Source organism: Conger conger, chromosome 6, assembly GCF_963514075.1.
Source record: "Conger conger chromosome 6, fConCon1.1, whole genome shotgun sequence".
Taxonomy (NCBI): Eukaryota; Metazoa; Chordata; class Actinopteri; order Anguilliformes; family Congridae; genus Conger; species Conger conger.
In genome coordinates, this window is record NC_083765.1 from 58,165,303 (window position 1) to 58,182,074 (window position 16,772).

General features: G+C 41.4%; 1 protein-coding gene across 6 annotated transcripts in view; it reads right to left on the bottom strand.

Annotated features, from left to right (window-relative positions):
- Nucleotides 1-624: 624 nt before the first annotated feature.
- ppfia1 (PTPRF interacting protein alpha 1) overlaps nucleotides 625-16,772 on the bottom strand; it is a 60,582-nt gene continuing 44,434 nt past the window's right edge. For 2 of the 6 annotated variants that reach the window (XM_061244568.1, XM_061244572.1), the window contains 12 exons: nucleotides 16,310-16,400; nucleotides 14,140-14,221; nucleotides 13,419-13,619; nucleotides 12,386-12,448; nucleotides 10,143-10,169; nucleotides 8,434-8,609; nucleotides 8,103-8,200; nucleotides 7,507-7,682; nucleotides 5,932-6,000; nucleotides 5,038-5,203; nucleotides 3,579-3,648; nucleotides 625-2,076 (listed from right to left, as the gene is read on the bottom strand). In XM_061244568.1, coding sequence (XP_061100552.1) covers nucleotides 3,590-3,648; nucleotides 5,038-5,203; nucleotides 5,932-6,000; nucleotides 7,507-7,682; nucleotides 8,103-8,200; nucleotides 8,434-8,609; nucleotides 10,143-10,169; nucleotides 12,386-12,448; nucleotides 13,419-13,619; nucleotides 14,140-14,221; nucleotides 16,310-16,400 — 1,208 coding nt within the window. In that variant the 3' untranslated portion in view covers nucleotides 625-2,076; nucleotides 3,579-3,589. Of the gene's footprint in view, nucleotides 2,077-3,578; nucleotides 3,649-5,037; nucleotides 5,204-5,931; nucleotides 6,001-7,506; nucleotides 7,683-8,102; nucleotides 8,201-8,433; nucleotides 8,610-10,142; nucleotides 10,170-12,385; nucleotides 12,449-13,418; nucleotides 13,620-14,139; nucleotides 14,222-16,309; nucleotides 16,404-16,772 lie in introns of all 6 variants that reach the window. The other 4 variants (XM_061244569.1, XM_061244567.1, XM_061244571.1 and 1 more) reach the window with 2 other exon arrangements.

Consider the following 16,772-nt stretch of genomic DNA (forward strand, 5'->3'; position numbering starts at 1 on the left):
TCTGTGTGTAATGTTGATACTGTAAATGAGGTCTTAAGGGACGTATTAATATTACGAAATGTATATTACATTTGTTTGTGAACATTAAAATTATGTGGAGCTAAACAACATCCATGTGTCTGACCCCTCTATTGTTTTAATATATTTAAATAAAGCTCATTTTTCTTATGTCCTTGAATGTGTGTTCTCTAGACTAACATGAAGTGACTGGATAAGTACCATGCATCAGAGCTGGTGAGAAAGTGATTTTGGACAAAGCAACAATGCATTATCACTTTCATTTATTAATACGATTAAAATGATGAATTAAGTAAATTTGTTAGATCCATCACCACAGACTATTGAACAGGCTTATTTACAGGAGGTCAGAGCATTATTTATTGTAATAAATCTATAAAAAAAAAAATATATATATTCATGTTATTCTTCTCCAATTGAAACAAGTCTGTAAAATGGTATTATGTGGGTGTACCGTGGCAGGGACTGCTCTACACCTTGTATTTTGTTCTGCAGAAGTGCATGACTTTAATGGCCTTAAATATGGTCAGTTGAGGTACAGGAAAATCAGACTGTCCAAGTAGAAGCCATATTACAGGCCTATAGGGGAATTAATAAGAGACAGCCTCACAGGTGTTTATTTATTTATTTTTTTAAACCAAGACTTAGTCTTTTTATTGGCAGTGGAAAACAAGTTCAGTATTTTATTGAAAGTCAGCAATAAATAATACTGTGATACAGTTCAAATGTACATAATTTTTGTTACAAGTTCATGAAATTTAAAATGATAAACTGAAGACAATTACAAAAAGACAGTGATATGAATTTCCACAACAAAAATATCTAAAATCACAGAGATAAAGAGCTATTGTACGCGCATGAAGAAAACCACTTCCAAGCTTACATGAGTCTTAGATTTCTCAACATTATGAACCCATATAAATACTGAGAAACCTGTGTTTGATATCAATGGAGCAACATATTCAGAAACGCACCGGAAATCACAATATGAATAAATGGCAACTGCTATACAAATACTGACAGACAAACACGGAATAAATAAAACAGACATAATAAACATAAGGCTTAATTAAAAGACATAATACAATGTGTTCAAAGGTTCTTGAAGGAATTGTGCTGCTGTCTTCAGACTCACCATAGGAAATGAGGCCACAGTGGAATTGGTCCTTAAAACAAAGCCGCGGCATTACAGCGTCTCGTCGCGAGCCTTTCCGACAAGGAAGAGGGAGAAATGGAGTATTCTGGCTCCTGTGGTCGCCAGATTGTTTATTGTCAGAGTACCTGGCAGCCAAGCAATTCGCCCAAGACACGTCTCCGCCTTCGTAGTGCTTATGGCTTCCTGAAAAGTTTCCTTTTGGTATCACAATTTAAAAAAGATATGTACGGACTTTGCAGAGGTTTGTGTTGAACACTGGGGGCACGACAACCACTTCATTCATGACCATGGCCCTCAACATCTCCAGCACACTCAAGTGCGATGTTACGCAATGTCACTCAGAGAAATGTGCCAGTTTACTGGAATAGAGAAATTACTATTGACCTTCAAGCTGAACTTTAAAAATCAAAAGCTATATATATATATATAATGAAGTATAAATTTTAAAGTTTGTGTTAAAGCAGTCACTTTAGATTAAATTCCATTATTAAAAAGACATCTGTGGTCAATACAAGATCTGCAGTATAAAAAAAGATTAATGCTTGTAGATAAATATACAAACTTCAGATGCGTAATACATTCATTTACATCTGATAGTGTTTTGCATTTGATAAGGGCACAGGAGAGGAGGAAACAAAGATTCAGAATGGAAAAAAAAAAACAGGAAACGATACATATTAAGTCTATATAAATGAAATGTCCCATAAGTTCATAAATATAATAAACAAATACAATAATCTAAAATATCTTCTCTAAGGTACTGAAGAGATCAGCCACGTTATTCTCTGTAATTAAATATTTAGTGTCCTCAAATGGCCAAGATTCCGTCCTGATTTAGTGAATGCTGATGTCTTCAGCTGGATGAACGGTGGATAATCACCTATAGAAGTAATGGGGGTAAACTGGGGAAAAACAAAAACATAAGTAAACAACATTACAGGGAAATAAATAATATTTTACAATATAATTAGGAATTCACTTTTGGTTAAATGGTTGGCATTTATACAGCACCTTTATCCAAAGCGCTGTTCAATTGATGCTTCTCATTCACTCACACACACACACACACACACACCAACGGCGATTGGCTGCCATGCAAGGCACCGACCAGCTCGTCAGGAGCATTTGGGGGTTAGGCGTCTTGCTCAGGGACACTTCGACACAGCCTGGGCGGGGGATCGAACCGGCAACCCTCCGACTGCCAGACGATTGCTCTTACTGCCTGAGCCATGTCGCCCTCCATACCATCCATAGAGCACACTTGCACAAGGTAATTAAAACCATATCATTTAATGAAGAGTTAGTTGCAAGAGACTTAGTTCATGCAAAATGGACACTTCACACACTTTTACTGCAGTAAAACAAACTTAAAGGACTAACATGGTGCTTGAATGTGACACTTGCCAGTTGTCTTTATGCAACAATGAAACAAATGTGCATAATTTTTTATTATTCAGTCATTTAAATGTACTTAAACTTATTTATAAGCCTAAATTTCCCACTATAAAAGCTCACACAAACTGTCTGGGGGTGGTCAATTAGCTAACGCCAACTTATCCAGCGACAATGTTTACTAGCTAGCCAGCCAAGTTAACATAAAAGCAAAAGTTAACATATGAAAGCAAACTAGCTAGCCAGCTAAATGAATATAATCAGAAACAGTCTAATAGTCCTAAAAAGGCACTCTAATTTAAGTGAACCTAACGTTAGTCAAATATTTTCATTGTCTTGCCTGGAGGCCAGCGGCACAAACTATGGGTCATGAGTTATAGGGGAGGGATAAGGGGAGTGGTTATCCTCCTGTTACAGATACGAGGAGAACATTCTCAACCGGTTGGAAACGGGTCGATAAATTTAATACGCTTACTTCTCCAAAACTAAAGAATGGACGTATTTAATGCTTTCATCATGTTTCTTCAATGCCCTCTTGTGCATGTTACCACTGTAACGAGGCGAGTGAAACTGACGAAGTGCATTGCGAAATACAAAAGGACCATTCCATGCCATCTCCAGATGGCTGCACCACACCACCTGTGTGTGTTGGTACACAATGATGAGATAAAATATGATATGATACATCAGAAATATTAATTCTACATACAGAATTACCATACAAAGTTATGGACCTCTAAAAATCAAATTTTGCGGCTCATTTTTTTCCATCATGACACTCGACGAAATACAAATGGCTCTATTGGCAAAACAAAAGCTCAAATTCTCAGGAGTTCTACGTGGCATCATTATCTACCAACACCCAGAAAAAGAAAAGCAAATCTGAGAGGTCCCGTGGTGCAACCTCCTGGGGCTAGCATGGAGTGGCCCAAAAGGGATTTCAGTGAGATTCGGCAAGAACGCGGGAGTGGCTCCTGTCTTCGAAGGCCCCCCGACCTGGATCTGAACTTACCGAGAGAAGGGCTAACAGGAGTAAGTCCTGACTGTAGCGGAGTCCAGCCTTTGCGTACCAGACACACCTCCTGTTCCACGGCATGCCAAACGTGCGGTTAGTCAAATCCCAGTTAGGAAAAGAAAGCAAAACACAGCACGCTCAGCAAAAACTTATTGCAACACTTGATCAAAATACGCATCAACGTCTTTATCAAAAAATTGTTAATAATATTGCACAAAAAAATGTGGGTTTTATGAGACTTTATTTGAAATCTCCTACATAAGCGCTATATAAGACCTTCATAAGCATTAAATAGCATGTTCATAAACACTACATAAGCGCTAATGTTAAAAACTGCAAATAGGCATGAGGTGTGTTGTCAACACTGATGCAGCAGGTGACATGTGACATGCAGCAGGTCACTACTACCAAGTGAACTGACAAGATCCTTATGTTTAACACAAGCACTTTCTGAATGCTTATGTCATGCTTATGAATGTAGTACTTACGAAGGAATTATATAGCTCAATATATGAGCCTTAAAATAAATTGTTACCAAAATTTGTGGAACTGAAGGTACTGAAAGATCACATGCATTCTGAAAAAGAAAATTCATAAGTTTTTCTTGGCTGCATGTGACCTTCTTCAGCGCTTTCTGGCAGTGGAAATAGTTCAGCTCATGACTGAAATGTGAAAGCAAAGTTGCCTAGAGGCCCTTTTTCTCCCCATAGAAGAGATGTTCTAATTCTGCAGATCAATGCTGCAACACTGCAACACTACAATACTGGAAGGATATGCTGCACCCAGCACTGCCAAATATACATTAGACTTCATTAGTGTGCTAATACAAACGCCCTTGCACTCAGTCAGTACTGAAAACACATTAGCAGCTGAACACTGTTTGTAGCTGCACATTAATATATACATTACATTACATTATTGGCATTTGGCAGACGCTCTTATCCAGAGCGTCTTATTACACATTTAATCGTGTAATACAGACATTCCCTACAATAGTAGCAACAGTCCTAAGAATTACAATTATAGTAAAATGCAAAAGAATTGGGACAGTAACAATTTTGCCATTTTGCCCTGTACTCCATTACATTGGATTTAAAATAAAATAATGAATATGAGGTTAAAGTGCAGACTGTCAGCTTTCATTTGAGGGTATTTATATCCATATCAGAAGAACCACACAGTGCAAACCCTTTTTAACACACAACGCCAAAACAAAAATTGTGTAACAGCCCCAATACTTTTACAATTAAGGGTACATTATTTCTGATACAGCACTCTTGTGAAGAATAAAGAGAAACACGTTGGTATTAAATGGTAAATGGAGTGCATTATTAGGGAAATGAATAGAGAGTGGGGCACTGGCCTACATCCCACAGAGTCTATGAGCACTCTCAGCCCCGCAGGACAGAAACTGAAAGCCTTTAGACCCACTCAGCCCCACGGGGAAAGCTCTTACCGTCCATGGGCACCTTCTTTGGCTGCATAGATGGGGAGGACATGGTGCTCGTCACCCTGAAGTTGGCAGGAAGCGTCTCGGTGGAGCCCGGGGTCATCCCTCTCATGTCTTTGGGTCGGAACTTCTTCCGCCAGGAAGGAGCCCTCCGGAAGTTCTTATCGTCGTCCTGAGAGCAAACACCAGTGAAGAAATGTTTAGTGCAATTCTACCCAAAACAACATGTTCACAAAATCCAGAACGATACATATACACAGATAAAATATAGCTAAATTAACAGTCATACTTAGATTGATCTACTTTATACACAATGTTAAAATATAGGAGGCACTTATCATACCAAGATTGGGCCACTTGAAATATAAAGGCACAATATTAACAGTTGTGACAGACTTAGATTGACCTACTTTGCGAACAATGGTAAAATATTGCTAAACTAGCAGCCTTGCCATACCGAGACTGGCCTACTTTATAGTCATTGTAAGCTGGTCCTAATAATAGTGTCCGCTAAATGAACACAATATCCAAATCACAGGCATTTTATGCATGATAAAAATAAAAAAAAACTACTGAAATTTGAATTCCCATTCTGCTCACGTATTATAACGAGAACTATAAATGACTAAAGATAACTGAAGTGGAAGGCGGAATCCACACTATGACAACTGATAGTATTAGTTCGAAACGGTAGATGACATAGCCGACAGATGATTTACAGAATGAATGAATATGTCCATCAGAGCAGATGCGCACACCGTTGTTGCTATAGCTACAGTTACAGGTCTTGGTCTGGACGGGGTTTTAACGTCAATATGCACCACATCCAGCACTCTGCAGTGACGGGCTGCCGTCCTGGCGGGAACAGGACTCATCTCCACGGGTACTGTTAGCCCTCACCTCCTCCGTCCTCCTCTCCGTGCCCAGGGACAGGAGGCTGTTATATTCCTGCTCCAGAGTAGCCCGTGCCTGTGGGGGAGGGAAAAGCATCAGACATCCCTGCTTGTGCCCGTTAACCGTGGTGCAGAATCCGGGGTCACCTTACAGCACAAATCGCCATTCACTAATTCAGCCGTTAACATGACTCTACTAAGCATGAAATTTACTTTTTGTCAGTAAATAAATGTATTTAATAAAACAAATGTATTAGTTACACAAATATTTATACATTAGCAAAATAGGATAAGCCTGTAATTAGTTCAAAATTAATGTAACAAATACATCAACTGTTTTCGTTATTCTAAAATTAACTGGCATCAACTAATAGTTTTTAACAGGAATTATTGATGAATGACAGATCGACTTCTTAGTAGCTACATTAGATATTGCAAATGTATGTAACATCATTGTAGTCACCAAGTTAACATATTAGTGTTACCATATCCAGGTTCAGAAAGTAAAATCCTCCCCAGTATTTTGTTCCAATCACCTGGATGTGCTAATTGGCACAATTTCAGCCACTAATTAGTGAAATAATCTGGCTGAGTTAATGGATGGAAGAAATACATGGCAAAGACTTTTACTTTCTGACCGCTGGAGCTTCCATTCCATTCCATTCTATTCTATTCTACATGTGCCTGTGATGCACCAAACTTGGAGATATGGAGCTTTAAACTTCCTGCTAATATAAAAAAACACAAACATTTTTACCAGCATCAAATCCAAATTGTGGCTCAAGATTGGGGCAATGGGCTTTAAGACATTGTCAACAACGGTACTGGAGAAATCCCTGAACATATCTCTAAGCATTGCTGTATTTGGTAAGGCACAGATAACGCATTGTGTACAGACATTTTTTCTTTCAGAAGTTAATCAATACTTGGAATACATTCAGAGGATAATACTCGCAGAGAAATAGGAAAGTTAAATGGTAATTTGCTGCATGCAGTAAAACAGGCATTTTAAAGATTTTAATGGCACAATGACTAATGCATCTGTTAAATAACAGTAGGTGCAGGTGCGTCTATGTGGTGTATCTGTCTGTCACGGTGTATTGGCCCCTGCCCATTTTACAAGAAATGAATAGGGTAATTCTTCCGTGTCAACTGGACACACTTTTGGACCGCACCGTTTTGGCATGCTGATTGGCTTTATAAGAAACCCCAGGATCGGAAATTACACTTGTTTTGGATTATGTTGGAGATAGGAGATAAGGAGCAAAGTTTGGACTAATTTGTGTGACTCTCATGACTTTGACTTGCCCCATCTCCATTCCTGTAGGTTGTAGAAAATGGTTGTATCCCTTTATAAGTGTTCAACAGCTCTATCTTTTTATAATAAAAATCAGCATGCCAAACCTCAGCATGTAAAATCTTTAATGATGCGGTCCAACAGTGTGTCGAGTTGACACGGAATTACCAACACACCCGTAATAGATAGCACAACCTTTGTTTAATACTTCACTTCAGTACATTTAACTGGTTAAAAATGGCTCTATAATCCTCTATATATGGTGGAAGAGAGTTCTGTACTCACCTGTATGTTCTGAGTGGGGACCTGCAGCAGGAGGGCGAGTGCGTTGTGGTCGAAGGTTTCGTCTAAGGCAAGCAGGGCTCCGTGCACTCCGCTCTCCAGCAGGTGGTTAGCATATTCCTTCAGCCCGATGGACTGCACCCAGTTTATCACCCGGTCATTGCTCCATACCAGCACATCTGAAACGCACACACACACACACACACACACACACACACACACACACACACACACACACAGTTTAACACTGTGACACGGTTGCCGTCACAGTCACCACCACACAGTGCTCTGTTTAGCGCCGTTTGGCACACATATTAATTTTGACCTGCCATTAACTGCCACTGCGTGATACGATTATGCAAGTATCTAACTCAGGCGGAGTGAATTCAATTTCTGCACAGGCCCATTGGGATATCCCTGACCAGACCCATTAGTCCGTATAATGTGCTTATGAGCTATGACGAAACAATGAATAAAGGGCAGTTGAATATAATTCCCTGTCCACATTAAGCACCCCATGCTTTACAAAGAAGTATGAGACAGAAAGAGCACAATATCAGAAGGAAAAGAGAGAAAATAAAAATAAAAATGATTTTCACCTTGTACTTCTATTTGGGATTGTTCTCGTCGTCTCTCTAGCTCTTTCCGGTCATAATTTAGCCGCCGTAGACACATCACACCACACTGGAAACTATTTCTGTTGGGAAGGAAGACAGGACTGTGTTGTGCAATGTGAATTTTACTTATTAATGTTCCAAATATAATTATTCATATCGGACTGGTTGGCGATCATTAATCATCAGTTAAGAACATTCTAATCATCCTACTCCTTAAAGGGTATAAAAAAAATAAATAAAAATAAAATAAAGACGGCACTGAAATAGTTTAGGGAAATCAGGGAGCCCTGTGGGAAAGGAAGGTTTCCTTTACCTGTGAAAGCTGTCCACCATTTTGAGCTGCCCGCGCAGGTCCTTCTTGGTCAGGTGGTCCAGCATGCGGGCGTCCACCAGGCACTCCATGAAGTAGCTGCGGTACTGAGGCAGGCCCAGGCTGGGCAGCCACTCGTTCCCGATCCACTCGTGGTTCATGTCCCCGTACGCCAGCGTCTGCACACAGAGGCCACAGTCAGAGCACCATCCATACTGGCCATACTGCAACGGCCCACGATCCTCAAGCATTACCAAATGCCACCATTTTCACTAATCAATCTGAGACCTTCTCATATTACCCCGAGGAGGAAAATGGTGGTTGTGTTGTTGACCGAATAATGTACTCGCCCCGACTAGCAGGATGTGATCCACAGCTCCCGCGAAAGTTAGACTGACCATCGGAGCGAGCGTGCAACACACGCTGCATTTTTAAAAGGACACTGTGATCGTCATGGCTTTTAGACACGGCATATTAACAATTCAAGTGTTGAACATTCAGGAAAAACAATGTGTCCGCCAATTTTTGTTTATCTCAGGTTTAATACACAAGTTACAAAGAAACGAAATGACATGAGCAGTGCAGAGCCCCGTTTGTGACAGGCCACTAAGTCAGAGCTAAAAACCAGGATCAGGAACAATCAGACACCTTCCACAGGATCATCTAAAACACTGCTGAATTTAAAATATCAACAGCTACTTGAAACACGGTGGACATTGGACCTTGGTAAAGCTCCACAAATTTGGACTGAATTCAGTTAAAGGAATAACTCTTTGAATGAAAAGTATGACCGAAATGGAACACCTGGTATATACTGTAGAAATACCCTCGTAATGTCATCATGAGGTAAATGGCATTACGGTCATCATCTTCACTACAAAGGACATTTCCACATCATATAAACGAAACTGCATTGGAGGGTGCCTGTGCAGTGGCTTTATTCAGACGGCACATGCAGTACAAGGGGCCAAATTGGTGCTACAGCCCCCAGTCAGGGATCCAGGGCTGGGACGAAGCGTACGACCCCATTAGCGACAACGCGCATAGATATGGCCTTTACATTCTCTCATAGGCCAGGCCATCTGCACTACGCAACCTCATATTGTTGGCTCTAGAGAATAGAGTCCTCTAAGAAAGAGTTTGCCTGGAAACCTTTCCCTTTTAATAGGGCGTAAGACAGGGATTGGTGTGACACCAGACTCCCAGGTAAATGGAGGGACAGTGATTTGATGTCTAAATGTCCCTGGCATATGGCTTGGTATGACGAGGGTAACGTGGTCTAAGGCATACCCACTCTTGAGCTCCCCCTCTGTAATGATAGAAGGCACTGGTGAAAGGGCTTACATGTAGGATACACTGGGGCTTGAACACCAACCTCCTGGGATCCAGTCACGCATCTTAGCCACTGGGCTTTTATCTTATCACGGCATAAATACTGGTACTTTCTGAATACAATTTGGGGTGTGAAGTGGCTGGCAAACACAGCTTGCCGGTCTTAAAAAAAGTTTACAAAAGGCAAGCTTCCACTCAGTCATCCGTTAGCATTCGTTAGTTAGTTTCTCAGTCATCCGCTGAGAAATGTGTTGGTCCTTCATATACAGTGCCCCACACGTTCTCAGAGCAAATCCTTGAGCAGCCTAATAATCCCACTGCAAGGCCTATCACCAGACGGGTTCCTGATGGCTGATGCAAGATGAAGAGAAGGTGCTAACCTGGGCCCAGCTACCCTCCTCATCCTCCTGAAGTTAGCATGTTAGAGGCACAAGAGAGAGAAGGCTGTTAGTGGTTAGCAGAGTTAAATAGGTCAGAACTGCAGGCAACAGAAGGCCCCTGAAAGCGAATTGCATACAACAGTGCTTCTCAAACCTCCTTCACCACAACTGAAACGACTGTAAATATCTTGTTGGACGGATAGTAAAATGTATCCTAAGGATGAAAACAATCACCATTGACAAAAGTAAAAAAGAAAAAAAGAAAAAAAAAGGCAACCTTATGCCCAGACTATGTCATTTAATATGAGTTTTCTTGGCGTAGACCCAGAACTGGGCTCAGCCACATCAAAAACGAGTGACAGTCCAAATGAAGCGCTGCCAGCAGCACCACAACAGCCAAATTACAAAGCAGCTAACACGGCTAACAAGCTATGCTAACCAGTTTCATTGAGGTTCTAAAAGTGTGCATATTTAAAGTTGGACGGTTTCGTTGGACACATTATGCATGATTTCTATATAGCTATAATTTCTGTATTGGCTTAATAGCTTAGATTAGGAAAGATCATATATTTCCTGCGTTTCACTTTTTAACGATTCCATAAATTGTTAACTGGTTCAGGAACAAATTTAAGGGACAAACATTACCGTTTTAATGGTAATCTCTGACAAGAAATGGCCCCAACAATATTCAAGACATTCCACATGAATTGGACTAGGTTGGCGGGCCTGTTCCCCAGAATTCCTTCACTTTTAAGACATACTCCGCCTATCTGTAAAGACTAAAACTGAAGTCAGAGTTACCAAATAGTTAATGAGAAATAAATGATCAATGATCATCCAAAATGGCCTCCTTCTACAGAGGCATCATTCTCAGATGTCTGGATCTCTGCGGAAAATACAGATACGAATCTTATTTTTCTTGTATGATTATAAGGGCAAACAAAATAAGTTTGAAAAGAAGCCATCTACGCAAAATAAGGGTTATAAATGTATACCGGTTGTACATCTTCAACAGAAGAAACCCACGTGAATAACCCACTGAATAACAGTTTCACACACAGTTATAATGTCTACTTGCATGCAATACAGACTTCAGCCACCAGAGTTTGCTGTTCTGGTTCGAATTTCCAACAGAAAAACCACACTTGCAAACGGTTTTATTCATTTTAATTCAGAAAGATTGTCCGAAGGAAGTATGAGAAACATTGGAAACATAAGCCCATAGAACCGCCTAAATCCTGGTTTAACTTTGATGCAGAGCCATCTGCAGTGTGGATCACGTAAACACTTCCATAAAAGCTAAATTAAATTTGAATACTTTGAATGCACAATAAGCACAAACCGTTCAAATAAGCCACAGGAATTGTGTGCCTCTAAGCTGGTTTTCTGACAGCCTGTCCTCAAGTGATCTACACTCTGCGAATGTGATTTTGATGTACTAACACCAATAGACCACAGGTTGCTGAAGACCACAGTTTGAGAAGCACTGAAACATGAAGGAAATAAAATCACCCATTCAAATCCCAAGAGTTAGCAGACACCCAAGCTTCTACTATTTTCAATTTAGTGTTGGTGAAGTTTCAGGAACATCTCAAACAATTAACAAATGTTCAGTTTCTTTCATTCAGATGCTAAAAACAAAACTACGTAGGGCATTGTAGATCAGTTCTGGACTTACCTTCAGCATACCAGCATTAATAAAATACCTGAATGTAGAGTTTAGCAGACAAAGTGTGCTTTGTTCAGATTTGATCAAATTACCAGTTGATGCAATTGCACAGGCCAATGATTTTTGAAGAAGGACAAACAAACGTAAGACTTAGTAGCAGTTAAATGTGCAGCATTTAAATATACATCTCAGCAGGGCTTAAGGTTTAAAGCTACAGCAGCAGCTATGCTAATACAGTGCAGTCCGTAAGTATTTGGACAGACACAAAAAAAATGTATCAAAATTTTCTTTCCGTTTCTCTCTGTACTCGAGCAAACAAACAGTTAAAAGCACCATGTGGTTAAAGTGCTGACTTTCATCTTTAATTTGAGGTTTTTATATATCCCTATCGGGTGAGCCGCGTAGGAATTACAGCCCTTTTTTACAAAATGCCCATACTCCCCCATAAATCAACTGTTTGGTGGAGTACAGAGCAAAAAATATATATAAATGTGTCACTGTCCAAATACTTAGACTGCACTGTATGTCTAAGCAAAGACTAAAATGGCTGCCGGGATCCAGTCAGGTGACTAACCGTCTGAGGCGTGGCCGCGAGGCTCTCCATCTCTTCGTGCGTGACCCACACATTGCCCGTAGACTAACCCACGAGCCCCAGAGTGAGTGACAAGCACAGTCCCGTGTGTTAGGAGGGTGGAAACAGAGCAGAGAGAGGACAGGAGGTGGAACATTCAGCACAGGTTCATTACCCAGCAGCAGGCAGTAGCAACAAGCAAAAACCCATTCGTGCCGTATGAATACAGCCCATTGCCGAGAGGAATGGCAGTTATTTTCAAAATTAACATTGGTGAGCAGTGAGTGCATCATGCAGAGAGATACATTGGTTGTGGATTTGTTATGTTGCTTTGTGTTAGTGTGAAGGGCATGCAACCAATCAAAGAGCTGAGATAATGCAGTAACCATCTTGGACAAAAACAAGAGTCTGTTCTGGAATTTCACCCAGCAACAATTTAGCTTTCAAAAACTTCCAAAATAATTCCTTTATTTACAGGGAATGCTAAAGGATGATAAAAGAACATGAGACATCAGCTTATAATCAAAAAATAAATTTTAAATCGCAATCATCAGTGGCAATAATAATTAAAAAACACAGAAAAAAGCATACTTACAGTACATGTATTACACACCATTAGCGAAACCAAGAAAACATTTTGGACTCTAAATGTCCAAGTAAAACACATTTAAGTCCATATAAGTGGTCTCAGTTTTCCAGACAGCTGATTAGCACACACACAGGTAAGTCTGTGGCTCTGTGCTGAACAGGAGGGGGAGGAATCCCATGTACAGCAGAGTGTCTATAGGCTAAGGGCTTTACATTGCATACGTAACCAGGAAACTTTTACAGCTGTGAGAAAGGTAACCATGCAGCCAGGTCAAACCTACTACCGTTCACAACTATGGACAAAGAAAAAATAAATGTTCTAGATGATGGATGAGTGGTCTTGATTAGAGATGGGTCTGAGATGCAGTTTCAGTTGGACCCAGGGCCGACTTACCAAATTCAAAGGTCAGGTGACACATACGTTACGGTTAGAGAAGGGGGACCTTACCGTGCGGGAGGTGGGCGGGGCAGACGGGCTGGTCAGGGACATGATCTCCTGAATGGCCAGCCGTAGTTTGAGCCGGTGGAGCGGGTTGCTGATGCCGATCTCCCGCTGGATCTCCGTGTCGGACAGGGCGGACATGATGGCACCGCTCTTCACGTTCGCCCGGCAGGCCGCCACGTACCAGGCGGGCATTCCCACCCACAGCTGGGAGGAAGAGCGGGCGTCACTCAGCGGTGCGCTAATGCTAGCGCTAATGCTAGCGCTAATGCTAGCGCTAATGCTAATGCTAACCAGCCGCAGCTGTCGCCTAACACACTACACGGCTTCGGCACTGGAATGGCAGCATGTGACTCTAAATACAGGTGTATAGTCTATATCAGGGGTGAGCAATTCCAGTCTTGGATGGCTGTTTGTATGTTTGTATCTCCACCAATTACCATGGCTAAATGTGTAATTCGCTATACGCCCCAACACTGATTCACTCGTAGATTAGATCATGGTAATACGTTTTATACAGGGACACAAGAACAATTTTTCTGATGCATTTCTCAAAACATTTTGCTCAAATGTCCGATGGTGTAAATGTCAGTGCTAATGAAGTTCTTAAGGCAAGAAGGTGGTATAAAAAGCAGAACCAGCTGTTGTTGGCCACCTGAACGCTATATGAAGCAGTGGAGCACTGGTTCCTGTAGTGTTACAGTGAGCGGATTGGGGCAGGACTCACCTCCAGCCAGACCACCACTGTGGGCCCGTCCCACTGAGCAAAGGGCAGGCCCAGCCTCCGAGCCTCGTCCAGCACCTCGTGCCTGCCACAGAGCGGGAGCGGGTTAGAGACTGAGCACACAAAAACACACACTACACACCATGTACTCACACACTATTCACCATGTACCCACACACTATACACCATGTACTCACACACACACACACACACACACACACACACACACACACACACACACTATACCCCATGTACTCACACACACACACTATACCCCATGTACTCAAACACACACTACACACCATGTACTCACACACTATTCACCATGTACCCACACACACACACACACACACACACACACACACACTATACCCCATGTACTCACACACACACACTATACCCCATGTACTCAAACACACACTACACACCATGTACTCATACACACATACACACACACACACACACACTACACACCATGTACTCACACACTATACCCCACACACTATACACCATGTACTCACACACACACACACATGCACAACACACCAAATTCTCAAAACCACACACCACTCTACATAAATGCCACACACACCAAACTCTCCACACCATACACACCACCCCACACATACCAAACTCACCTCACACCCCACCTACACAAGCACACACACCAAGCACACTAAACAAATGTTTCAGCCTGACGTGACAAACAAACCCTGACATGAGACAAGTGAAAACCCAGAATAGCACTCAGCAGCACATTTAAAGAAGGTCTCCACAGGCAAAGCTTCAGACTGGAACGGCCAACATACACTGTTGTTGAGTATGAGTGCACATTCAGTTAGGGACATGGACATCGGATCCCACACACAGACTCATGGACACACATACAGACACGGTTGAATGCAACAGCGAGGATTTGAAATTGCACAATATTTCATAAACGTTATTAAGCACCACAGCCAGGGGCCTGAACTCCATGCAAAGAAACAGCCAGTTTTGAGGTACATTTTGTACTAGCTAGCCAATGATTTCCCTCAGTGAAAAAATGTGTTAAAGACACCTATTATGAGACCCGTAATTAAATAATAAAGAATCTTTTATGAGATAAACATGGAAAAAGGTGATCCCCAATGAAAGTGGGGTTGAGTTGAGCTCGAGGGCAAACCAGCACTTTAAGTAAAGCATCCTGACTACATATGGCATTTCTTTAACCATTTCTCCATTTACAGTGACTTAAAAACAAATGTGTCACTCAGATTTTAAAAATATGTATTTGCACTTTGTTGAAAATTGCATAAGAAGTATCAAAGGCTAACACTGACACACATAACATTGACCAAGGCAAGTAGAACAGCCTTCAAAATGCAGAACTTCTCTCTTTTGGAATGCTAATTTAGGTTCGGAAAGATAGGACGAGCAGGACATTCGGAGAGCCGTTGGGGAAAAAGGGCTTTTGGGAAATGTTAAAGCATTCCGTGGCCGAGCGTAGCCCAAGGCAGAGGGAAGAGAGAGGACGGAGAGGGATGCATGGACTTACCCGCTTTTGGGACTATATGACATGAAAAAGAATGGAGGGTGGAATAAAACAAGGACAAATCAGCAAAACAAGACAAACAAACTAAAGAAATGGCAAAAAGCAGACTAGGCAAATTAGAACTAAACCCAATGAACCCCACTAAAGATTAGACAAATTGTTTCATAGCTTCTACTGGATTAGTCTAGTTTGAATCAGAGCAGCCTATTGACATAATTAATCCATATTATTTTTGTGAGGGTTTAAAAATAAGGCACAGCAAAATTAACCATGATTATGTCAAGAGAAATGACATGAAATTGAACTCAAATGGAATGACAGCACTGAATCCAAGGGCAACTTGGATTACATTGCTCTTTTGGATGAAGCAATTGTTTTCAATGAATAATGAATCATGAATCATGAATCATAAATAAATCAAATGAAACAATCACAAATAAATTAAGATGAAGCAATGTCAAATTGGGCTTTGATCAATTCCACTGAAAAGAAAACATTGATTAAATTAAAGAAAATAGTGAATTCTCTGAGCACCATGGTGGTCAGAGCATGTGACCAAGGTGAGGAAAGATTAGTCCACTCTGGAGCTGTTCTATCTATGGTACATGACTGCCCAGTGGCACGAAGTGAAATACCTACTTTTTCTGCAGTTTCCTGTTCTTCTCCCCCTGGCCCCCAAGTTTTCCCAGTCCTAGGGCTTCTGGAGAAGAGTTCTCAGCTTCAGGGGTACCTGCTGGATGGAGCCAACATACACACGATCAGTCAACTGCACCAAGATCAGCCAGCGTACACACGATCAGTCAACATACAGACGATCAGTCAACTGCACCGAGATCAGCCAGCGTACACACGATCAGTCAACATACACACAATCAGTCAGCATACACACGATCAGTCAACTGCACCGAGATCAGCCTGCATACACACGATCAGTCAACATACACTAGATCAGTCAACTGCACCGAGATCAGCCAGCGTACACACGATCAGTCAACTGCACCGAGATCAGCCAGCGTACACACGATCAGTCAGCATACACACGATCAGTCAATTGCACCGAGATCAGCCAGCGTACACACGATCAGTCAGCATACACACAATC